Here is a 26613-nt window from a genome sequence, read left to right as displayed (position 1 = left end):
TATGGCAATATCTAGAGATATCTAGAGACATTTTTAGTGTGTGTGTGTGTGTGTGTGTGTGTGTGTGTGTGTATGTGTGTACATACTACTGGCATCAGTGGGTAGAAGATGCTGCTAAACATCCTATAATGCACAGGACAGCCTCCCAGAACAATGAATATTCGAGTCCAAAATATCAATAGTGTCAAGATTGAGAAAATTTGGCCTAATTTTATAGCTGTTACAGTCCTTCACTTTCATTGGGCCCATTTAAGAATCCATTTGACAATCTCATTGGAAGCTTCTCCTCTCTGCTCAGAAAATTCATACACTCACATATTTTTATATATAACTTGGGTAAAGGGTCCACTGATCCTCCCTTCTAAATGTCTCCCGTAGACTCTAAGTTGAGACTCTGCTTTTAGACGTAGGAATGTTCACCACAATCTCAAATTCATTACTGAAGTAGAAAGAAGATTATATAACAGGCAGTGTAATAGAGTAAGATGCTTTTCTTTTTTTCCATCCAAAATACCCAAATGAACTGGGATACAGTTTTGGGATTAGTCTTAAATTCAAGCTTGTTCAATTTAAGTTTTTCCTCTCTAGAATGGGGTTGGAATATTTTCCCTAAACAATGCTGTTGTTATACACACCAAGCTTTTGTACAAAAGTGTTAGGAATAGAGCAGAATAACTATACTCACCAATTTCTCCCCATTTCATTGTATTTTAACAGATATAATATGAACATAATAACAGATAGAATTTATCAACTACCTACTATGAGCCACCTACTGTTGGCTATTTAACATGTGTAATTTCTAATCATCACAACAACCTTACAAGCTCTGCATCTATTATAACTACTTAAGAAATGATTAAACTGAGTTTCAAAGAGGTTAAATGAATTGTTCAAGGTGTCATCACCCCTTCCTTTTGGATTCAAGTTTTCCCTCTCTTTGCATGACTTTGTCAGTGCTTTTGTAGGAAGAGTTGGTTACTTAAGATTCCTTTTAGTAGAGTTTCACACACATCCACTTAATAAATATTGATTTGTTGACTGAAAGGTAAGCAGCAATAACGTATATTATTTTAAAACTTGAGTAAGAATGATAAAGAACACCTATTGACCAATTGTTGGTTTCAATAGCTCATAAATGGAAGTGGAGTGGAGGTTACTAACGAAGAGGCTTTTCGATAAGAGGTGTTTGGCATTATAGAATGAATGGCTTGGCTTTTCCACATATGTGCTGTAAAGGTGAAGTAGAGGATACACTGAGAAAAGTGGAAAAACTGACTTAGAAAAACCAAAACAACTCAGGCTCTGATTCTTCCTCTGGTGAGTCTGGAGAGGGAGCTGGTTTACTTGGGCTCTCCCAGGTTCACACTAAGGCTGTTCCCCTAGGGCTTGGTCTTTATGGAGGTCTGGAAACTGATGTGGCCAAGAAGTTGGAACAACTCCGCAGCCATTGTGGGGAAGCATATTAGTTTGCCACTTGGGATTCATTAAAAAAAAAAAAAGATAAGTAGGGCATCATAATAGAACCTAGTTTTTAACAGACATCATTTTCCAGTAGTGTAATAAGACACATGATATAGTGATAGAACTTAATGGTCAATTCAAGCACAACCTAACAACTGAATTCAAATAAATGATGTTTTTCTTCTCTTTGTGTAGGGAAAGGCATTTTCTTAGCACTTCATTAAAAAGAAAGTAATGTTAAAAATCTTAAAAATCTGTTATATATTTGGAGTGGAGACTTACTCCTCCAAGATCCAGCAAAAATATAACCTCCATTTGAAACTCTCCCTGACCTCTACTCTCTTTTTTATGTTCCTATTGTACTTTATATACATGTCTATTACAGCGTTCTCACACTGAATGATAATTACTTCTCTTCCTCCTATCTTCAGTCTCATGGAATTTGTATACCCAAATCCTAGTCCAGTGCTTGGCACAAAATATATACTCTTTATATAGTTTTCAGTAAGTAAATGTGTGAGTGATGGCTGATTGTCCAGTTATGTATATAGATGTAGTCAAACTCCAGAACACGCAAAAGGGATTAAAAAATAAAACACCCCCAGGACCATATCAGTTAGACCTTGACAGCAGGCCAGAATGAATTACCTCCCTCTTCCTATTATTACCACTCCTCATTTGAGAATTTATCACATGGAATCAGAGAATTCTACTTACCATTTTTCCAATCATCATTACATATGGGCCCAAGTATTTGTTCACGCCGAAGATGTCTAACAGACGGATGTACCAATAAATGATGTTCACACAATAGATGACCCTCCCATCACTCCTGAAGGGCTGGTCTTGGAGACGAAGGATCATTCCAACAGAGAACAGAAGGATGGCTATGAGGTCTGTGACATTCCAGTACTCCTGCAGCCATACCTTCACTTTCTGTAGCAACTTCCCTGGCTCTGACATCAGAATCTAAGGGGCAAGAAAGAGAGTGGGGCTAGTTAGGATTGCGGTCTATATTCTCAGCCCAGTTGCAAAGTGCTTGGCCTATTAATGGACAACTGTAGCTTGTTTTCTTTTTCTGTGTCTACTGGAATACTTGCATGCTGTCAATGTACAACTGGGCAAAGTGTGGGCCATCCAGAGGCAAATATTCCAGAGGCAGATATAATAAGTTTGATCTTTAGGGTTGCCTTACAATTCCTAGACACGAATTAGGGTTTCCCCTATAAAATGATTGATTCCTAATACCCCACAAATCTCTGAAATCCTCCTCCATCTAAGTCAACAGCACCACCCTATTGAATTACTCAGACCACCATCTTGGAGGACTCCTTTATTCTTCTCTTTCACACCAGATTCTTTACATCAACATGTCCTATCACCTCTATTTCTAAATCCAACCCAATCCAACCACCTCTACTGCTGCCACTCTATTGTAAGCCCCATCACAGCTCCCAGATGACTGCCACAGCCTTCTAACTGGCATCCCTGCTGCCACTGTTGACCGCGCTGCCTCAACCCGTTCTCTGAGCAGCATACTCTTTACAAACATAAGCCATGCTCTGGGTGGGGATTCCACAGTTGTATGTATAGGTAAAAACTCATCAAGCTGTACCCTTACAAGTTGTTCATTTCCTTACAAGTAAATTACACCTCAATTTAAAAAGAGAGAGACTTGATAAACAAGAACAATAAATACTAAAGCCAATTTTGATACTTGAATGCTTCAATCATCTGATGCTTTCATTACAGAGAAAGATCCAAGCTCCTTGATGTGACCTCATTTGATGGCCCACCATACTCTCCTCATTCCCCATCCTGCAGCCATGGCGGTCTGCTCTTAAGCCTGGCAAATGCATTCTAGGCGCAGGCCATTGGCACTTGTTCCTTCTGTTGGGCATTTTTCTTCTCCCAGATTTTTACATGTTTGGCTTCTCCTCATCCTCATCCTCAAGGTCTCTGCTCACGTTTTTCCTTCTTAGGCGACCTTCCTTGAGTTCCCTCCCTGAAGTGGTCTCCACAGCCCCAAGTCACTCTCTGTTACTCTATTCTATTTTTTGAAGATTTTATCACTATATGAAATTAACTTCTGTGTGCATGTATAGTATGTGTGCCTATGTGTCTGTCTGTTTATCTATCATCTATCTATCTATCTATCTATCTATCTATCTGGTGCCTATCTATCCATCCACCATCTCTCTCCACTAGACTCTAAATTCTGAGGGTAGACCCTGTGTTCCCCAGAGCCTGTTACACAATACTCAAAAAATATTTGTGGACTGACTGATTGTTGCAAAGACAACTCACAGCAATTCTCCAGTCCCTTTACTGCTGGGTGGGGTCTGAGGGTAGACCCTGTGTTCCCCAGAGCCTGTTACATAATACTCAAAAAATATTTGTGGACTGATTGTTGCAAAGACAACTCAGCAATTCTCCAGTCCCTTTACTGCTGGGTGGGACTCCGACTGAGCTTAATTCTAGAGGAGCCTTTTTGCTCACACACACTCTATGAAATGAACAGATACATAGCAGGAGTTGCCACCCATCCCGTCCCACAGCCTGCCCCAGGATACGAGGAGCCAGGGAAGCCAGCCTACCGAGGCAACGTCACAGGGCTACTTTTAGGAATCATTTGTGTTTACCCCTGAGCTTCCATCTCTTTGACTTATGACCCACCCCTTTCCCAACTCAGAACCTCTCAAAGGAGAGAGAAAAGACAGGGGACAGTTCTAATCTGCAGCTATGTATTTGAATTGGCCTATCCCTCTTTATGGCTTACTTTGGCCCGAAATAATAAGGAAGGGAGGTCATTGTAAGTCAAGACGAGGGCTTGGAAGGCTAAGCAAGCTACCAGGAGCCATCTGCTAGCCTCATTCCTAAACCAGGGCTTCTTAACCGTTAGCGTGCATCAGGATTACCTGGGGGACTGCAGGTGGCTGGGCCCTACGCCTGGCGTTTCTGCTTCAGTTTGCCTGGTGTGGGGCTTGAGGATTTACTTTTCTAACAAATTCCCAGGTGAAGCTGGTGAACGCAGATTGAGAACCACTGCCCCCTGCATCAGGAATTCCCGCAGCTGCTGTTGTCCCCGTGGCTTCTCACCCCCACTCCACCCTACGTGGGCAAAAACCTGTGTGTGCACCTGTGGGGGCAAGGAGGAGGGGGCCACGAGTTTCTCTAACCCTTTGCCCACACTTTCCTAAAAGTGTTCAACACAAGCTTTACAGTATTTTTTATTTATTCTTTAAAGTATATATACACTTTCCTAAAAGTGTTCAACACAAGCTTTACAGTATCATTTTTTATTTATTCTTTAAAATATATATTTTTTTGATTTTTCAGAGAGGAAGGGAGAGTGAGAAATATCAATGATGAGAGAGAATCATTGATTGGCTGCCTCCTGTACGCCCCCTACTGGGGATTGAGCCCACATCCTTGGCATGTGCCCTTGACTGGAATTGAACCCGGGACCCTTTAGTCTGCAGGTCGACGCTCTATCCACTGAGCCAAACTGGCCAGGGCTATAGTATGGCTTTTTAAACAGTGAAAATATTCTTGTGATTTCCCAACATTAAAAAAATAAAAAGTGACAAGCTAACTGGCTGGAGGTGAAGCTGGAGTGGAAAGTCGAGCCCCACCCTCCGCCCCTGTCACTTCTCCAGCTGCTTCGGAGGCACCTCTCAGGACCCTGGGGCTTGAGGAGGATCCTGGGTTGGCACCCACTGAAGGAACAATGGGCGGGCCTAGAGGGGGACTAGTCAAGTTTAAGACCTAGTCCCCTTTCCAGCTGTGGACTACAGAAAAATAGCCCAAACAAACCCGGAGTCTTACCAGTACTTTCCATGACAGTAAAGTGGGATGTCAGAACAGCCCCGTTGACCTCACAGCGGTGGGGAGGACCCCATGAGACAATGTCTACCAGCACACGCTGTAAACAGTCCCTTGCTATTAAGGGATTACCGTGGCTTGTTGGGGTGACTACACGCACAAGTATGTGGTTCTGGGAATGGGAGGGCAGCTTGCGAAACCACAAAGCCTTGTATATCCCTCCTCAGAAGCCTGCAAACTTGGCCATGTTTCCAGGGTCTTGCACCTGAGATCTTGCGGGCCTGGGGCCTGCATGCTGACTGTGAGGAGGGACCTGCAGGGTCTTTGCTCTCTTGGCAGCTGAGCGTTTCTCGAAGGGGCTCAGGGCCATGGGGTGGGCAGGAGGGGGCTGCCTCCCCAGGCTGAAGAGGAAAAGGTCAGACACTGAAGTGGTAGGTCCTCCAACCTCACAGCTTCCTCAGAAGCCAGGGCTCTCCTGCTGAACCCCGCTGACCCCCCGCTGACCCCCCTCTGACCCTTGCTGACCCGGGCTCCGAGCCCTCTGCTATTACATGCCACCTCAGGAGAAATGGATATGCAGCCCGAGGTTCCTGGCAGCCTGCCTGCTTGGCCGCATCTTCCAGAACAGGCTGTGGAGTACAGGCTGCTCCCTGTCTTCTTCCAGTCCCGTCCCTGGAGAGAGTCCAGCCTCCTTGCTCTAGTCTTTCCCTTTTCTGCTTATCGCAGGGAAGGAGGCGCATCTGGGCGTCAAATCACAGGGGAGCGAGCTGCCACTTCGCAGAGACCGAGTCTTTAGCGGGAGGAGGTCTCAGTTCTCAGAAAGCCGCGCAAAGACCACGGCAAATGCATGCAAAAAGCCACACCCTGGTCAGGAAGTAGAGGCCTATGGACTGGTCAGAGCAAGGCAAGAGGGCAAGGCATTTTTTTTTTAAAATCTAGTCCCTTATAAAATGGGAGTAGTGTACCCACAGCCAAACTATGATTTTTTATGTTCTCAGTAGGAAGGGTTCTAATAAATACTGCATCTTTCCCTCTATAGGAGAACATTCTAGAGCTGAGACCTAAGCTAGTAAGGGCCTTTTAACCTGTTTTAGTAATGAAAACAATGGTGGATTTGTGGATTCGCAGGAACCCGTTTTCCCGTGGAACTCAATATATTTCCCCACTCACTGTAGTACAGAGAGGAGGATGTTCGGGATAGAGGGCGCAGGAGACTTGACAGGAGCCTTCTTCCAGGAAAGGCCTCTCCTGCAGTGCAGTGTCAGGGGGAAATGCAGAGGAATCATACCCACAAGCCTGCCTTCCCTATGGGTTTGGGAACGGGAGCTTGGGGAGGCTTTGAATAGGGTTGCAGCGCCCTCTGGTGGACTTTCATTCATTTGAGCAGTTGTGAATGTGATGGCCTCTGAGGCTGACTTAACTGTCATGTGGGGGTGGTGTTATGATGGCTCCTTTAACTCCAAGGGGAGTGGGGGGTGGGGAGGGGGAGAAGAGGGACCTACACTCTCAACCTGAAGGGTGAGAAATATGCTCAATTCACTCCAGTGACGCCCGGGGCTGGTGCCCAGCAAGTATGTAACAAATAGTGAGAAGGAATAAATCAGAGAACAAATTAACTTCCTAGAGCGGCTGAAACGCACTTGGAGAATCATAGGTATTGGCGCACCCTGTCCAAAGAAACACCCAGAGGGAGGGGTTTGCAATGGGAGTTAAAATCGGAAAGATTTAAAGATTAAAAAAAAAAGATAAAAAGTGGAAAAACCTAAAAAGTCATGTTTATAGGGAGAAGTAAACACTTGTAAACAGCCCAGCCAGTGTGGATCAGTGGTTGAGCATTGACCTATGAACCAGGTAGTGGTTCGATTCTTCCCCGTCAGGGCACATGCCTGGGTTGCCAGCTCGATTCCCAGTGTGGAGCATGCAGGAGGCAGCCGACCAATGGTTTTTCTCTCATCATTGATGTTTCTACCTCTCTCTCCCTCTCCCTCTCCCTTCCTCTCTGAAATCAATAAAAATATATTTAAAAACAAACACACCTGTAAACAGTGTTGAAAACAACCTGAGGGATTCCTCGGGCAAATGTTATGTGAGCAGGAAATGGACTAATCCTTAGGGCTCATGGAGTGACGACCCTGGAAACACACTGGAGGCCTCCCCCGGGGTTGTCTGCAGCCCTCGAAGCCACGTCCACATTTCTGTGGCCACATTAGAGAACATTAATGTTCTGGATTTGCTTGGATCAGGAGCGTCCCCCTCTCCCCTCCATGCACAGATGTAACCAACCACCGTCTTTTCCCTCAGTTCTTTTTTATGAAAGTGGTTACCTCTCTCATCTTTTCTATTCCCAGGGTGAAAATGTAGGAAATGACGATCCATTCCTGGGTGGAAGGCCAGCGCTCCATCTTCACTAACACGATATAGTTGAAGAGCATCAGGTATCCGATGTACGCCAGCTGTAAGGAAACACAATACGGTGCTCTGGCTGCGAAGGCCCGGGAGCCCTGCCCTTGGGCAAGGCTACCTCACGGCAGGACAAGAAAAAGGTCAGTGAGCGGGACTTGGAACTCATGAACTTCAAAGCTCTAAACTCTCCAAAGGATATAAAAAGATGGTAACATTGGGAATAATTTGATATGCAGTCTCCCTTTTGACTCTTACATTTGTCTCTGTGTCATGAAGCATCACTTTGTTTTGCAAGGACCCAGGCTCTCATGTCTCCCTGGCTAAAAAGGGAACCTCTTCGCCCCAGAGCTGCGCTTGCTCATGCGTGAGCTCGAGGTTCTTGAACTAGGGCAGCACAGTGGATCGTTGCCTAATGAGTGCCAGGTGGATTGAATGTCGGTAAGAAGGAAAAGAAGACGCTTGCTATACTTGTAAATCGGTCAAGCCAACACAAAAATAGCCTGGACTTTATCTAGAAGCCTGACTTGAATTCTCTTCTGAGATACTGTCTCTTTCCCCTCCTCCTCCTACCTTAGGATGGTTGGCCTGACAGTGCCCTGGCAGGGTTTTACCTGTTTCTCATTGCACCACCTTCCTGCCCTATTCAAGTTGGAATATTCCTTCCTGGTTTCTGCTTCTTTGAAACAAAACAAGAGAAAACAAAGCAATGTTTTCAAGAGAAATGGCCGACTGTGTGGCCATTCTGTGTGGCTGAGTGTAGCTTGGAGTGAGCTCATGAGGCGCTGGCATCAGAGACTGAACCCTGTTGGGACTGGCTGCCTCACTTGCCGGGTGTCCCTGGGAGCCTCGGGGTTCAGGTTTGGTGACGTCCCTGGTGGATTCAGTTATGTCTACATGGCCGGAATGTAGGAGGGCTCGTGGGTTCTTGCACCAGCCTACAGAGCTAGAGAAATGCTGCTTTCTCTACTAATGGGCTTTCTTTCTTGCTTTCTTTCTTTCTTTTCTTCTTTCTTTTTTCTTTCTTTCTCCTGTAAATGCATAGATTCTTAATATGAGTCAAAGGTATTTTCGGAGATCCTATTATGTTGACACATTTATAAATACAGCTGTCTAATTTCTCATCTCTTGAAGGATAGGCATTTAGGTTGGGGTTCAGTGAGATCACATATGGCAGCAGGAGAGCAGTTTTGGGGATGCTGGAGGGGCCACAGGGCTCATTCTCCCCCTGGGAGGTTTGTTCGTGTACCCCCACCCCCTCAGGGACTGTCATTTTAACCCACGTCTCAGTTCCTCCCCCACTCCCTCAGGATCATTAGCACATCGTGAACGCCTCACCTGAAAAGAATCTACTCGACCTGAAATCCTGTGGGGTGGTGTTTAAAATGGCATTTGGTTCACCTGGTTGCTGTTTCCCATCACACACTCTAGTCCCCGTGCATATGGCATTTTACAAGCGGCAAAAAAAGGACTTCGATGGTTAAACTCTAAAATGTACTCTCAGCCTCCTTCTGACCTGAAGTCCTTCTCCCTTTCTTGTTGCTTCCTTCTCCTGTTGGATCATATTCTATTACTTCTAGGTGAAATGAATCTTGTTAACTGCCCTGGTTTTTATCATTTTACCCAATTCATTGCAAAACATTACAAAGCATTATCTTCTCTTGTCACATGTAGGCCCAGTGACACACAACTTCTTTCAGGACCTTTGCATGTTAGTACTTAAGTACAGGCAAACAACCGGAGATCTTGCAGCTCAGTTCCAGACCACTGCAATGAAGCAGGGATCACAATAAAGCCAATCATCATCTTTTTGCTGGGGGAGGGTCTTGCCTTCAATTTGTAAGAGACACAGCATCTGGGAAGGGCAATAAAGCCACGCGCAATAAAACGAGGTGTGCCTGTAACTCCTCCCACCTGCCTCTGTGCTCCGAACACGGGCCTAGCGCCGTGGTCGGCAAACTGCGGCTCTCGAGCCACATGCGGCTCTTTGGCCCCTTGAGTGTGGCTCTTCCTAAGCCTTAGGAGTACCCTAATTAAGTTAATAACAATGTACCTACCTATATAGTTTAAGTTTAAAAAATTTGGCTCTCAAAAGAAATTTCAATCGTCGTACTGTTGATATTTGGCTCTGTTGACTAATGAGTTTGCCGACCACTGGTAGCGTATTTGTTTGATGGAAGGAATAGTGTTTGGGGAAAGGAATGTAGACACAGAAGTCAGTCAAACTTGGATTTCAGTCCTATCTCAAGTACTTGCTGGCTGCATCATTTTGTGATTTCACTTCACCTGCCTGGACCTCCATTCTGGGAAATGGAGATGTCTGCTCCTGGCTTTACAGAGCTTTAGAAAGGTTTGGGGTGTTTGTGAGAGGGGATATGCATTTAGCTCCTGACGCAGAGCAGAGGCTCAATGGATGGTGGCTAACCTCCACAAGTAGGGCTTTAAGCACGTTTAACAGCACAACAGAGGAGCAGCCGCTGTGCTGGAAACAACCTATCTTAGAACTTGCCGAGATTCATGGAGCCGGCTGCAGACCTCAACATGACATACTTTAATGGTGTGTGTGTGTGTGTGTGTGTGTGTATTCACACACATATTTTGTGAGTTTTAACAAACTCTATGTAGAATGTCAAAGCTTTGAAAAGGAATATAACCTTATGATTCTTAGTTAAGCCAGCGGGAGTCCTATAAGAATTGTTATGCTTATATATCCTTTTTAGAAATTTCCCATTAACCAAGATGTATGACTCCTAAACCATGAAATGCAAGCGCCAAAGCCTGCCTCAGCTGCCTGTGGATCCCGGTGGGGCTGTGCCATTCCTTGCCTCCTTTTCCTACTGCCGCTAGAGAGTAGAGGGGGCACGTGGCGTTTTTTATAGGAAGGCGTCCGATCCTGCTGATGCCCTCTGACCTGGGGCCATGTCACCTTGAATTTGCATCCTCTCTAGCTGGGCACTTGAAGCCAGCTCTGATCACAGACATGGCCTGAGAGCCAGCTGGGTCCCTCCCTCCTTTCCTCTTGGAGCAGAAGGGGACCCAACCTGCTCCTCCGGAAACTCGCTATGACACAGAAGTGTCGTTACGTGCAAGTGAGGTGTGTTCCACTTTCAGGACCTTGAGCGTGTAGAAGGAGATACTTTTGGAATTAAGGCTGGGAAACACTCTTACAGAAGAGAACACCACAAAAGCACATGGCCCTGTTGACCTAAAGCTGACTTTTACGGTGAAGCATCCCTGGAGATTTAAAAGGTTGACACCCCCCATCTCCATTTACTTCCTTGAGGTTGGGTTTTGTCAATACATAAATATGGATTTCTGAAAACCGTGTAAACACAATCGAACATGCCTGGAGCATCCAGTCTGATGGGATTCCTGAGGCTGATCCAGCCAGCCAGGCGGAAGGCGCGGATACGCCCCCACTCCTCAGAGAGGCGGCTTCCCCGCCAGCGCCTATGAAACAAGGGAAGCAGTGCATCCCGTTTCCGGGACCACCAGGCTCACCTGGGAAGCTTGTTACACACACGGCTCCTCAGGCTCCTCTCCCTGCACACTCAGTTTAGTGGGTCTGTGATGGGGCCCGGATTTGCGTTTCCAACAAATCCCTTATCATGATGAAAACACTGGGCTAAAAACTAGCCCTCCGTCGGGGGTGGTGGTTGCCAGTTCTGGCTGCTCATTGCGACTGCCGGGGAGCTCTGAAATATCCTGGTGCCCAGGCTGTGCCCCAGACCAATGCCGCCAGAATTTCATCAATGTGTAGCCAAGGCAGAGAACCAGGGCATTTGTGATTTAAAAACCTTCTTGGCTAACAACTTGCCTCAGATGAAAAAATGGGGACTGGAGTAATTGAGGAAATAAAATGATTACAGAACACAGGTCAAGAAAAAAAGAGAAATGCCTGGGAAGGACCAGAGAAGGGAGCGCTCTTCATAAAGGGATGGGTAATTCTCCTACTGGCTTGGTTTCTGCTCTCAGTCCGGGACCTGCAAATGTTTTGTAAAGGGCCAGATAGTTCATGTTTAACGCTTTGTTGACCTGATGGGCTCTGAAGCAAGTAATCCACTCAATAGCATAAAAGCAGCCAGGGTGTAGGTCTGTGGTTGGCAAACCGTGGCTTGCGAGCCACATGCGGCTCTTTGGCCCCTTCAGTGTGGCTCTTCCACAAAATACCATGTGCGGGCGTGCACGTACAGTGCGATTGAAACTTCGTGGCCCATGCGCAGAAGTCGGTATTTTGTGGAAGAACCGGTATTTTGTGGAAGAGCCACACTGAAGGGGCCAAAGAGCCGCATGTGGCTCGCAAGCTGCGGTTTGCTGAGCTGCAGTTTGCCTACCACTGGTGTAGGTGAATGAGTGAATTGGCTGTGTTCTAATAAAACTTTATTTATGGACACTGCAATGTAAATTTTATATAATTTTTATGTGTCACAGAGTATCCTTCCTTTGATTTTGTTTCAACTCTTTAAGAATGTAAATCCATTCTTAGCTCACAGGCCACAACAACAGCAGTGGCTGGATTGGCCCGTGGGTTCCAGCTCGTCAAGCCCTATTCTAGGCGAGACACCGGGGCAGCCCTGAATAAGAGGAAGGAAAGACCTGAGCAAAATGCAGTGAAAATATTACCTTGATGAAACTATTAGATTCGGGAAAGTGTATATGAACACCTAGAACAGTGCCTCATAGTAGGTGTTCAATAACTGATACTTCATTATTGTTGAGTATTGTTGAGTGGGCGGATGAATGAAACACTAACTCTTGCTCTGCAGTGGAACTAGCCTAGGAAGAACAAGGTGCTCTCAGGCACTGTTCTCAGTGCTTTACACGTTTTAACACATCCAATCTTTACTAAACCTCCTACAGCAGGCACTGTGGTTACCCCCTATCTTAAGAAAGCTGGGGACAGAGTACTAAAGGAACTGGCTTGAAGTCACAAGTTACTTTACTAAGACAGGATTTCTACTCAGGCTGCCTGACTCCCAAGTCCATGCTTGTCACTACTAAGTTGTTTTCTGCAAGCTAAAAATAACCAACATCTGTATATACACATGCATAGAAATAATCTTTCCATGCCTTCGTTATTATTTTTTAAAGAGAGAATTTAAAAAATATTAATATATTTAAATTTTGCTTCCCTAAAAAAAAGTCCAATCTTTATATTTTGATAATATCCCATCCTCTCTCAAGACTGTACGTTCAAGCAGGGGTTTTCAACTCATGGCGATTTTACCCCACAAGGGGACATTTGGCAGTGTGTGGGGACAATGCACCATTGGGGCGTGAAGAGGCCAATGTGCTGCTACAATGCACAGGACAGGCCTCCTTAACCAAGAATTACTCTGCCCTAAATATCCACAGTGCTGAGAAAGCCCCGTTTAAAGCCAGCACGCAGTGTTAGCATACAGGGCCACACGAAAAGCACCTCATCTGGACACTTGAGTCACTGTGGCCTCAGACTCGGGTTATCCTGCTGCTGACTCAGTGACTGGTATGTAGCTGGTTGTGAGAAAGGCCGAAAATACAGACGTACCCTCCTTCACCTGGCACAGCTCCACTGTGGCCGGAGAGCAGCAGACACGACCTGGGCCACAGCTCAAACTTAAAATATTGTTGAAAAGTAGAATAGAAACCCAACAGTCGAGCCATTTCTACCACATCAGGAGGCTGTTTCAGGGACAGTCTTTCATCTTAGGGGCAGGAAATGTCTGCAGGGTGTGCTCACTGAACAGTATTTGCCATGATTGCAGTTTGCTTTAGTAGTTGTTGCTGCTTTGTTTGCATGTTAACTGGGTCAGAGCAAGAAAGGTTGTCCGATGACACTACCCGATGGGGAGTGATGACACACTAACGCTACTCATCGCCAGTGGTGTTACTCCTACCACTCTGCTCAGCCCATACCCACCAACGTCCCCCAAACCCAGCGCTGGCATCTAAAATAGGCAACTCTGAAGCCCTGGCCAGGTAACTCAGTTGGTTAGAGAGTTGTCCTGATATGCCAAGGTTGCAGGTTCGATCCCTGGTCAGGGCACAGACAAGAATCAACCATTGAATGCATAAATAAGTGGAACAACAAAAATCAATGCTTCTCTCTCTCTATCCCGCCCCCCAATAAAAACAAACAAACAAAAAATACGCAACCAGGAACTCTAATCCAGTGCTCATCCACCTAGAACAGGGAAGCATTTTATAAAATGACATCTATTTTCCTGCTAGACTAGATTCATACGCATCTCACCTCTATTTCTGTAAGTTCTCGCTTTTACTATTCTTTATTTTCTGCGAGGAGCAGAAATGTAGATGCTATGTAAGCTGGCTCACAGACTCCACAAATCTTTCTAAGCGATTGGAAAAAGCAAGGTCTCCCTAGAGCAGTGGTTCTCAACCTTCTGGCCCTTTAAATACAGTTCCTCATGTTGTGACCCAACCATAAAATTATTTTCCTTGCTACTTCATAACTGTAATGTTGCTATTGTTATGAATCGTAATGTAAATATCTGATATGCAGGATGGTCTTAGGTGACCCATGTGAAAGGGTCATTCGACCGCCAAAGGGGTCGTGACCCACAGGTTGAGAACTGCTGCCCTAGAGTGTTTGTTTATGCCTGTGTGGTCTTCATATTATGACTCACAGAGGACACCACCCAGGTGTGTGAGAAATTGACGTTGGCTCCCTGTGGCCATCCCTCAGGAAGAAGAAAAGGCAAGACACTTACAGTGTAGAACCAGAACTTCACGATGGGGGCATTGTAGAACTCGTAGATTTTTCTGCCCAAGGGGATTAACCGGTGCCTGCTCTGAACTTCTTCTTCATCCTTCTTCCTGGAAGATTCCCCGTTGCTTCGTCCCAACATTGCCTGCAGAGGGAGAGAATGAATACCATCACAGCAAGGCTCTGGAGGTCATGGAGTTCAATGTGTTTGTTTACACAGGAGGAAAACATGCTCATAGAACCTAAGGCTTTGTCCAAGGCTCCCAGAGAGTTAGAGACTGTGCCTTTCCTACATGTGCATTTTTTTCTCTCTCATTTTTAAAAAATATGTTTTTGTTGATTTCAAAGAGAGGGAGGGAGAGATAGAAACATCAAGAGAATCATTGATTGGCTGCCTCCTGCACCTCTCCCCCCCCCCCCCCCCCCCCCCACACACACACTCAATGGGGATTGAGCTCATAACCTGGGCATGTGCCCAGATTGGGAATTGAACCGTGACCTCCTGGTTCATAGGTCGACACTCAACCACTGAGCCACACTGGCTGGGCGCCATATTTGTGCATTTGCATTATACATATAATCTGGCATGGAAGCCTTTAGGGATATTTCTTGACCATTCTCGTCTCTTCCACCCTGGGGACCTCCGGAAGATGTGAGTGACGGGAGAATTCTAAGAGGGAGAAAGAGTGTTGCCTGGGAAGGCCATGACTCTGGCTTGTCTCCTAATTCCACTCTCCCCATATATATTGTGAAACAGGCAGGTCTGGGTTCAAATTGTGTCTTCACTCATGCTAATGACGCTTAAGTCAAAGGTAAATTGGATCACTAATACCTAACCATTAGAGTGCCTACAGCAGTGATGGTGAACCTATGACACGTGTGTCAGAGGTGACACACGAACTCATTTTTTTGGTTGATTTTTCTTTGTTAAATGGCATTTAAATATATAAAATAAATATCAAAAATATAAGTCTTTGTTTTACTATGATAGCAAATATCAAAAATTTTCTATATGTGACACAGCACCAGAGTTAAGTTCGGGTTTTTCAAAATGCTGACACGCCGAGCTCAAAAGGTTCGCCATCGCTGGCCTAGAGCTTAGTCAGCTTAGAAACATCTCCCCAACCCTTTGGCATATGCCTTGGCTACCTGATCTCAAACACCACAGAACCTCAATTACTGCTGATGTTAGTTTCATGGCAACTCCTGGACACACTGCCTTCCTCTGCGTGGCAGCGTCAACTAGGCGGGGCTAGAAGCCAGGCCTGACCTGGAGAGGCCCTCATCTCAGGCTGCTGGAGCTTTCCTCAAGAATTATTTCCATCTCATTCATGAAAATAGCAGCAGCAGCAACAATAATAATGATGAAACTTCACAGAAAAGGCAGAATTTGAGAAAAGACAGACACAGGCCTGTCTGGATGACAAGTGACAGGATGCCCCAAAGATGGCTAAGATCCTAGGGGTGAAGAGTTCCAGGCTTTGGGTCGCTCAGAGGAGCATCGAGTCCTAACTTGGACACTTGGACTCCATGGCACCTTGGACAAGTCTTTTAACCTCGCTGAGACTCAGTTTCTTTGTAGAATGAGGGTAATACTAGCACCTGCTATAGGGTTGGTCTATAATCAATAAGCATCTGGCACTTAAGTATTAGTTGGTCTTTAAAGGGATCTGAGACTTTCTCAAATACTGTTGACTGAAATGATCTAGTTGATATCTCTCAGCAGAAAAGAAAGTATGTTATTAGGAGTCTATTACAGCATAATTTCTTGGCTTTAATTCTTTCAAAATCATTCTAAGACAAGGTTAGTTCTATAGTGTTTGGGATATAAAATTTTCATTACATGTGAGAACAAGGTAAAACCTTTTAACTGCTTATAGACTAATTTGGGATAAGAAAAACTTGGGAATACAGGTTTGTAGTTGAGACATCAAATTATAGAAACAATTTCTGGTTATTTTGAAATTGAGAACACAGACAACCCCTAGGTAATCCTGTTTTCAAACCACCTTACATAAAATCCTAGTGAATAAAAGCCTAATATGCAAATTGTTTGATTGGGAGTTCATCCACTTGCTATGACGTGTGATGACCACCAGGGGGCGGTGCAGAACATGGTGGGCATTGGTGGCGCTGGCAGTGGGCGGCATTGGAGGTGCTGCCGGTCCCAATGGGCCCTGATGAGAGCAGGACCGTGGTAGGATGGTGGAGCAGGTGAGTGGGCGGTGCCAGGCCAAGGTGGGTACGGAGCCCGATTGCCCCACCAATCGCCCCACAGACGGCGACCAGTGGTGGTAGCAGGGGCGGGGCACCCCCTGGCTCCCAGGCACTGAGGGAGCTGGGTGGGGGGCCAGGCCCCGATCGATCACCCCGCAGACAGTGACCAGTGGCCCACAGGCCTGATTAATAAATTAATTTAAAAAACCATTTTTAATACTTTACTTAAACTCATGAAAGACAAGCCATTTAAAAATGCATCCACTTTAGAATATATCTGAACAATAAAGGCAAAACAGGTTGTTGTATTTTTGTTTTTGTTTCACCTGCCTTGCCAGATAATGTCTTGCATTTTGCCTAATAACGTCTCAACATGTCCACAGACCCAGGGGATTGTTCTGGCTCTGTTGGGAAAGTCGCTATCCCTAGAGGTTACCCGAAGATGCCACTCTCCAAGGTGCCTAAACCCTCCTAACTGCCTTTACTCTCATCTCACTGTGTTCCCAAATAGCATTATATTGTCGAGCACATAAATAAACGAACAGAAGTAGGGTAATTGTGTTTATGTTACATAAATTATAAGTTATACAGGGACAAATATGTAGCCTCAGAGTTTCTTGGAGCCAGTGATCAATATTTATGAAACTCTATTGCTTTCTAGTTTGCTATATCCATCACGAAGATTGATTCAACCTACTGACCAGAACCAGCTCCTAACTAGGCCAGAGTATAGAATGGTACCTATTCATTAACTCAAGGTACTTTTCTAGCCAAAGGGTCCATAAAGGAATGGAAGTTACCTTCTCCAGAAATCCTGTTGGTCACAGGCAAATCATTTGTGATTGATAGATATGTGAGTGACGTGGATATTTGAGACAATGACAAAAACAGTCAAAGCTAATATTTTATACTAGAGGCCTGGTGCATGACATTCATGCACAGGGTACGATCCCTAGGCCTGGCCAGCGATCGAAGCGCAAGCATCTGGCATGGAAGGGCAGGCAGGTCCCAGCTGACCTCTGGGCCCTGGGCAGCACCTGGGCCCCATGCGCCCCCTTCCACCTGAGTCATGGCGCCCGAGTTCCCACGTGGAGATGTGGTGAACACGGCAGGACACCACAGGCTGGGGCGCAGCACGGGCCTCTGGGCCACCCAGCGGTGCTGCATGGAAGCTAGGCGGGCAGCGCACTCTCTCCCGGCCAGCCTCACAGACCGACTCCTGCGTGAACCCACGGGGAGCCCGACTGGCCCCTGAGGTCCCGGAAGCTGCAGCCCGTCTCACCTGGAAGAGACCGCGGGCTCCTTGTGGGCACCCAGCACCTGAGGCTTCCTTGGCATGGGAGCCCTGGCGTCCTGGGGGAGGGTAGCAGGGGGAGAGTGAGCTCAGCGGACACCCCGCATTCTCACCGCACCTCCATCCCCGTCACCTCCGCCCCCAGATAGCCAGCGAGAGGTAGCAGCCCCCCACCCAGGTGCCACGGGAGGTTGGTTGCTGCCACCCACTGAGAGAGAGAGAGAGAGAGAGAGAGAGAGAGAGAAATATCGATTTGTTGTTCCACTTATTTATGTATTCATTGATTGATTCTTGTATGTGCCCTGACATGGGATCGAACCTGCAACCCTGCGTATCAGGATGACCGAATAAAGCATTTTTGATATTTTATTAATTCCAGCCTAAGCAGCTTAATTTGCTGATCTTGTTAATTTCCTTCCCCAGTAGTCAAACATTTCCTTTGCCTACATTCCTTAAAGCAGAATGTAATAGGGCCAAATACAGACAAAACTGCACAATATAAACTTGAAAAATCTTTGCTACCTGAACACAGATGTCAAGTCTGGTAAGAGCCTCTGAGGTGAACGAAGCTAGTAAACGCCACTAAAATTAGCAAAGGAAGGCTGATATCTCACGCACAGCTTTGGAAGGGCCAAGAGAAACGGCCCCGTTCTAAGAGAGGAAATGCTGGTTTTACAAGGAAGCTCAGGTATTAATCCTATAAAAAGAGCAGAGGTGCAACAAGCTGCATTCTCCAGTCCTGTCCAGGGTCCGAGCCAATACCAGGGTCCGCACTGTGACAATATTTATCATTAGGGTCAAAGGAAGTCCTATCTTGAAGACAACTGCCATCCAACCCTGACTTTGCCAGCCCACAAGTCCCTTCCTTCCTTCCCTTCTCCCTGCCCTTCCAGCCTGTAGGGAAGAAGATCGAGCAGCAATGACATGTTGGTGTCTTCTACTTGCGTTCTCAATAAATAACCAGGGGCTACTCTCCAGGAAGCAGACTTTGTCTCAGCCCAGAGATGCATCTTTACTGTGGCTTCTTGGAGGGTCAGGTTCCCAAAGCTCTAGACCAGGGGTGGGGAACCTTTTTTTTTTCTGCCAAGGGCCATTTGCAGCCATACAGAATTATCAACTTAAAAATTAGCCTGCTATATTTGGTCAAACATTTAATTAACTCACCTCTAATGCCTTGGCAGGGCCAAACCAAATGATTTCACAGGCCTTATACGGCCCGAGGGCCGGACATTCCCCACCCCTGCTTGGCTGAGGAGAAGGAAGCTGCCTCCTTTGTTTTCTTCTTTGAGACCCAACAAGAAAAAATACTGCCTTCAGCTTCTGGCTACCTTCCTAAAATCCTCCCTCGAGCCTTCTTAGCAAGTATGCCAATGTCAAGGCCATGTCCTACTTGACATAGGAGTCCCATGCATCACTTTCAGATTCTCTGCTACATGGTAGACCAAACCAGCTGAGTGCCTACATTTGAGACTAGGACAAAAAAAAAATAAAAAAAAAAATTAGCATAGCCTATCAGCTAAAAGCAGGGCCAATGAAATCTCTATGCCTGGATTCTAATGCCTGCGTTACAACTAATTAGCGGAGTACCCTTGGGCAATTTAACCTCTCTGAGTCTCAGCTTCCTCATCTGTAAGATGGGATAAATAACAAAGGGTGTCCCAAAATTCACGCAAAAAGTAATTTTGATAGAAAACACAGGTTTATAATTAAAAATTGTAAATTTTTTATTGATTCATAAAGTATACAGTATAGGGTTATGTATGGAATAGCATATCGGGTAAATGGCCTCCACGGCTTTTCTGGCACATACACACTCTTTTGTTGAAATTTTCCATGACCGAAATGCAGCTGCTCAGGCAATAACAGTTAATGGTGCTCGCTATCGCGACATGATAATCCAGTTTTTTGTGCCGTGGAGGCCATTTACCCGATATGCTATTCCATACATAACCCTATACTGTATACTTTATGAATCAATAAAAAATTTACAATTTTTAATTATAAACCTGTGTTTTCTATCAAAATTACTTCTTGCGTGAATTTTGGGATACCCTTTTAGTACCTACCTGTGGGATTGTTGTGAGGACTCCACCAGTAAATGCATGTGAAGCACTTAGCACTGTTTAATCAAGGCTTACCTCGCGCTCGACACCAGTGTACATGGTTTACATGCACACTTTTTATATAGTCTACATGCACCTGTAAGCTACTATTATTCCCATGTTAGAGGTTAAAAACTGTGTCTGTGGTTCCAGAGGAGGTGATGGGGCAGGGTTCTGGAGCCAGGGCACACACTCTTTACCCCTCTACTGAAGCTGTCAATAAAGACCCTGTAGTACTACTACAACGCTGCTGCTCATAATCAAAATAGGTTCTATCCTCGAAGGGTGCAGAGGCCAAAAATACGGTAAGATCCTTAGGGAAGGCAGTCACCCCTATCACAGAGGGAAGTAGACCGCCAATTTTTACACATTGAAACTGAAAGCAAATATTGGCTTTAAACTCAATGAGTCAAAAGCTGTGAATGATTTATCCATCAAAAGAGTGTCCCAATGTATATACCCTGTTACATGTGAGGCTGAAACTGTGCCTTAAAATAGATCTTTAGAAAGGGCCTAGTGGGAGGAAATAGTGTTTATTTGGAGGAAAACTCAATTCACAGAGGTGTCCTACTAGGATAATAATGCAAGGCCTTTTGTCACCTGAGCAAAACCAATTTTTGTTTTCTCCCCTTACAGCTTCTCTGGGTCATCACAGTGACTGGTGAGAGGGCAGGGGAGGGTGGGGCATATCAAGGAGGTCCTGTGGAGTTGTTGCTTGATGTCTCCAAAGCTATGAAGCCTTGTTTGTCCCTTTAACAGCCTGTGATATTTTTAGACCTTGGCTACAATCCAGTGGCAGTCATGCTGCTCCGGCGGGGGTTGCGGGAAGCTGTCCCATGCCCAGCTGCCCCATTTGCCCTGCAGAACAAAGCATCCATGCTCTATAATTACACCAGGAAGAGCTAAGAAAAACCTTCCATACAAACCTCAACATTCTATTAGTCCTGCATTGTGAGCCCGACCCTGAAGACAGATAAAGGCTCAGCTTCTGATCAGAAGAAGAGTTCCAGCTCAGTGAAGCTGGCTGCTCCCAAACCACCAATCTCCTTTCTTTCCTCAAGTGCTGAGGCTGCCACACCACTTGGTTGTTTATACAGCACTACCTGATGGGGAAATTAAGGGTGCCTTGCTTTTGAATTTCATTGGGTTGTCCTGTACCACTAACCCTGGCTGAAAAATTTCACATCTAATTAGTTTCTATAGTCATAGTTTCTATAGTCATATTATTTGGGCATTGAGAGGGCACTTTCATAATACCCTGGTCTCACCACTCAAATGAAAGCACCTGGTGGGAGGCTGACCTCAGGAGTTACGGAATCTGAAGCCATATCAATGGGACACGTGGATGAGGGATTGTCCCCATGGACAATAACTGAGGAGCATTTTCTTACTGTCAGTTCCATATCCTCTTCGTCTTTTTCTTTCGTGGGCTTTTCTGGTTCTTCTGGCTCCTTCTCTTGGAGATGGATTTCCTGGGCCTGAGTCATGTAAGGCATGTCGTCTTTGTTCTTGAACTCCAAGCTGAGAATTGAAGGAGGAAGTAGAATTCCCAGAATTACCTAAAGTAATAATAATGATAATAATAATAATCACATTTAAGGGATTAAGATTAGAGTGGTTGCTTAGAATCAGAGGGCCTGGGGGTGGTGTGTGTGTATGAGTGTGTGTGTGTGTGTGTAAATGAGTGTTGTGTGTGCCCCAAGGGAGGACCTGCATATTTGAATAACTATGTATATTAATGCTACAAGAGTCATTTGTGTCAACCTGGGAACTGTTATGCACCATATAGGGTATTTTTACAATAAGCTTCTTTGCCGTAAACATCTTTACCGCAAGCATTTTTGCTGTTAAACTAATTGGCTGTAAAGCAATTTTGCCATAAAAGATAAAGTAACTGGTCAACAGTTTGGGTTGACAGTGTACTCCCATTTTTATATTACATAAATCTTAGCCCTCATATTGGTCTATACTAGTGGTTCTCAACCTTCTGGCCCTTTAAATACAGTTCCTCATGTTGTGACCCAACCATAAAATTATTTTTGTTGCTACTTCATAACTGTAACGTTGCTACTGTTATGAATTGTAATGTAAATATCTGATATGCAGGATGGTCTTAGGCGACCCCTGTGAAAGGGTCGTTTGACCGCCAAAGGGGTCACGATCCACAGGTTGAGAAACGCTGGTCTATACAGTGACGACTAGACATGGAGGTCTTAAAATAGTGAATGATAACTATGTATATCAACTTGGTAGAAAATATGGTGACAAAGTTACTGAAAGTGTGAAATAAGAAAGTATAAAGCCAGATTTCATACTATACTGGAGTATGATCACTGACATATCAGTTTGCAAATCCTTTGGTGATTCGAAGGTGGGGAGTTGAACCCGTATTTCTCATAGAACTTTGGGATGTCTATTAACAGCCATGCGACAAGACGCCAAGAATAAAAACAACACGTAAGCAGCTCAGCTCAAAAGAGGAGACAGATCAACATGCAATGAATGTATGAATGCTTAAGTACAACCCACAGAATAAAACCGGGTACATGCACAGTATTATCATGAATCTACACGTTTTAAATGAATTCAGATATTTTGTATTTCATAATAGTCTTCTTAATTTTGTGATGAAAAATGGATTTCATTATGTCCTTTTTAATGTCCCTTTTTATTTTATTTTATTTATTTTTCTTTATTTTATTTTATTTTTCCACCACCATTTATCCCCCTCGTACGCTCTTCATCTCCAAATCCCTCCTCCCCCTTTACCACACCCCCTCTTCCCATAATCACCACACTATTGCCTATGTCCATGAGTTCCTTCTCTTTTTTTCCTTTTTGCTCCATCTCTCCACCTCCCCCAACACCGCCCCCCACCAGAGCTGTCTGCCTCCTCTCTATCTATGAGTCTGCTAATTTTTAAAATTTTATCTTGTACAGAAAAATTGCCTTATGGCCAATTAGTTTTGTGGCAAACATGTTTGTGGCAAAGCAGCTCATTGCAAAAATGCCTAGAACCGTTGTGCACAGTAGCTCAATCTGATTTTGGAGAAACAAAGCATCTTACCAAAATATATATTACCCAGTTAAACCCACTTTGCATGGGGGAACTGAGGAAAAAGAGAGCGCCTACCCAGGGCAAGAGTGGGAAAGAACTGAGTCTCCCATTTAGCCATTAAACAGCACTTGATTGGTGAAATCAATTCATACGGATATCCATTGGCATTTATTTGCTAGTGTGTCAATTGGAGTTGATCGTGTCATCTAATTATCTCTAAAAAATGCTGTCCTAAGTTGACCTTGAGAAAGTCCATGTAGGAAAGCATTTTATTCATTATAGAGCTTCCCCCTGTCATCTACTACTATCCCACAGAAACACACACATACACACCCCAGCGGGCTCTGTATTCACTACGAGAAGCCCCTGTTCAAATACAGGGTCCCGCACTGTATTTCTCTCATGTCTAAACAACATGCTTAAGTCTCTATGTGACGATACTGAATCCATGGGCCTTTTTCACAAGAAGTAACCCCATTCTCGGTTTGCCAGGGCAATGCATTTCTGAGTGATAGTACTGACATCCGACTTGTGTTCCCTAAATCTCCCACCTCTGCCCTAATCCTAAAATGGTTCTATTGCACAAGGTTCCAGAATATGAACCGCAGTGAGGGGCAAAGAGGATCCTGGAGGGTAAGTAAAAATAATTCTCAAATAACAAGTAAAGGACAGCCCATGCTCGAATGCCTGCAGGGACTCTGGAGCAGCTAAGGGAAAAGGGAGAGCGATGGCCCTGAACTCAGGGTGCCTGGCAGGCTGGGCAAGCTCAGGTGGCCTGCTGGCAGCCTTCAGGGGACGTGACACCCTGTCCTTGGAGCTGACAGCCAGGCTTGGCCAAGGTCACCAGCAGCACAGCTAGGGAACACCCATGACCCACTTCATGGCAACCTTCTGTGACTCCTGGCCAAGAGCCCATGGAAGGGTGGGGCAGAGGAGGGGGTGCTGGTTCAGCCAGGGCGGCTTCAGTGATCCCTCTGGTCCCGTGGCCCTTCTGCTTTGGGCTGCTCTCAAAGTTACCCAGATCAGGTGGTTCTAGGTAAATATGAGCCTGGTTTCACTTGTAACAGCCACAAATTCTAAATAGATGAACTATTTTAACATTCATTTAATCTTCCCCCTCCTATTTTTGCCTTTCTTTTACTTCTTTCAGTTTAATGTTTTCTTTAAAAAACATTAAGAAAACATAAAGAGCAAAGCCACACATTATTCTTATACTTCAACCCTAGAGGTAACACTACAATTTACTGTGTATTGTTCCTGTTTTGTTTTAAACATCATCTATACAATTGTAACTATACACGTATATGCTTTAAAAAAACAAAAATGGTCTCAGGTTACATACATGATGATCTGCAACTTTGTTTTTCTTCATTTAAGAATAGATCAAGATTATCCAGCAATGTCTTTACCTATAAATCTATTTCACTATTATTTCAGTTTAAACAATTTCTCAAGTATAGCTGAATAAGAGCCAATGTCTCTTTTGACCTGGTGTAGAGGAGGCCAGGGTATTCCATCTGCCTCGCAGTGAACAGTTGCCCAGGTAAGCGACTCCTTGTACAGCATAGCTTGTGCCAGAGCACATGGCACCCCTATGGAACCTGAGTGAGACTATCACATTTTGGATCTTCTGAAAAATATTAATGTCTAGGCACCACCTCTATTGATTTAGCAAAATTTAGAGGAGGTCTTTAGCCTCTACATGAAAACACTACACAGAAGATCCTGATGCAGTTGGAGTGTAGAGGCACCCTCCTTTTTGGATCTTCTGAAAAATATTAATGTCTAGGCACCATCTCTATTGATTTAGCAAAATTTAGAGGAGGTCTTAGCCTCTACATGAAAACACTACACAGAAGATCCTGTTGCAGTTGGAGTGTAGAGTCACCCTCCGGAGATATGAAAATGCCTAATCCCACTGCATATTCAGCTTGGAAAACTCCAACCAACCCTCTGGTGCTCATAGCCAGTAGGGCCTTCTGGCTGCACTGACCTTGAGGCCTGAGTTCTTGCGCATCCGGAGCCGGCCCATCCACATGTCTGTGAGCAACATCTGGCTGCACGTGTGTGCGATGAAGTCGCGGTGCTTGGCAGCCACCGCGAGCTGCAGGCATGTGGCGTTGCTCCAGTTCTTTAGCTCATATGTCAGCAGCTTCATGGCCAGTTGCTCATCCTGCTTGTAGGACTGGTCCAGGAGCTCCACGGCCAGCTGGCCAAAGTCCCTGAAAAAGAGAATGTGAAGGGCCGTCTTTTAGCCATCTTGGAGACTTAGATGATGAAAGTGGAGACCCACTGGCCAAGCCAAAAAAGATGGGTTCTGAATGGCCTATGGTTCATTCATTCATCCAACCAACATAGATTAAACAGCTCTACGTGCCAGACACCGTGTTTAGGACTAAGGGCGTAAGTCAAACAAGGCATGACCCCTGCACCCAAGGCCCTCAATTCAAGGTGTATGGATGAGGATGGCAGACCAATAAATCAATGATTAGAGTGCAGTGTGTCTTCTTCAACGTGGCAGACCTCAGTTCAAATCTGGGCCTAGCCACAAAGTTGTCATCTTGGACAAGTTACTTAAATTCTACGTCTCATTTCCTTTAGCTGTAAAATATGCCTAACAAGAGGATCTGTCTCTTGGGGCAGGGTTCTAGGTGTTTTTGCTGTAAGCATTTTTGTTGCACAACTAATTGGCTGTAAGGCAATTTCACCATAAAAGATAAAATAACGGTGGACAGTTTGGTTTACGTTTGACAAACTGAATTTATTTAAGCTAGTTGTCAGTTTGGTTTCATTTCTCCATGGAGGAGGTTCTCACAGTTACTTCCATTTTTACATTATATAAATCTTAGCTCCCATAATGGTCTATACGAGGAGGTTCTCACAGTTACTTCCATTTTTACATTATATAAATCTTAGCCCTCACAATTAGAGGTATACAATGATGAGTAGATGTGGTGGTCTTAAAATAGACTTAGGTCTATTTAAACTTCAAGTGTATAACTTCAAGTGTATAGACTAAGTCTATTGTATAAACTTAGGTCTATATAATGATGAGTAGATGTGGTGGTCTTAAAATAGTGGATGTTAAAAACTACGTTTAAAGCCAGATTGCACACTATACTAGAAAATGATAACATACCAGTTTGCATATCATTCAGTGATCACAGTCATCCACCCACCCAGCAGAACCAAACGTTCACCAAGCTATGGCAAATATAAAAGAAAAGTATATATAATACTATGAACAAAAGATTTCGAAGACAATGTATTTTCATTTTTTGCAACACAGTTTTTAAATTTTGTTAATAATTTTTCATGTTCCATGATGTCATTTTTATTTTTCATTATTTTATCTCTTATGGCAAAATTGCATTGCAGCTGATTACCTGTGTGCTAAAAATCCTTGCAGCAAAGATGTTTACGGCAAACATGCCTACAGTGAAAATACCAGACATGTTGGGGAGGTGGAGAGGATGAAATAAAATCTTCTATAATCTGTTTGTACCTCCATAGCTAGTGCTGTGCACCATAAACAGTGATTCTTTTT

At 44.7% G+C, this 26613-nt stretch overlaps 1 protein-coding gene across 9 annotated transcripts in view; it reads right to left on the bottom strand.

Moving 5' to 3' along the window:
* The window catches only part of TRPM3 (transient receptor potential cation channel, subfamily M, member 3), a 700716-nt gene that overhangs the window by 60866 nt on the left and 613237 nt on the right, over window positions 1–26613 (bottom strand). For all 9 annotated transcript variants that reach the window (XM_014541293.1, XM_005868324.2, XM_014541287.1 and 6 more), the window contains 5 exons: window positions 25060–25288; window positions 21400–21567; window positions 14400–14540; window positions 7614–7742; window positions 2182–2433 (listed from right to left, as the gene is read on the bottom strand). In XM_014541293.1, coding sequence (XP_014396779.1) covers window positions 2182–2433; window positions 7614–7742; window positions 14400–14540; window positions 21400–21567; window positions 25060–25288 — 919 coding nt within the window. The remainder of the gene's footprint in view (window positions 1–2181; window positions 2434–7613; window positions 7743–14399; window positions 14541–21399; window positions 21568–25059; window positions 25289–26613) is intronic.

Source organism: Myotis brandtii, unplaced genomic scaffold, assembly GCF_000412655.1.
Source record: "Myotis brandtii unplaced genomic scaffold, ASM41265v1 scaffold266, whole genome shotgun sequence".
NCBI classification, from domain to species: domain Eukaryota; kingdom Metazoa; phylum Chordata; class Mammalia; order Chiroptera; family Vespertilionidae; genus Myotis; species Myotis brandtii.
Note: the sequence above shows the minus strand (reverse complement) of the source record. Positions and strands in the feature narration are given on the sequence as shown.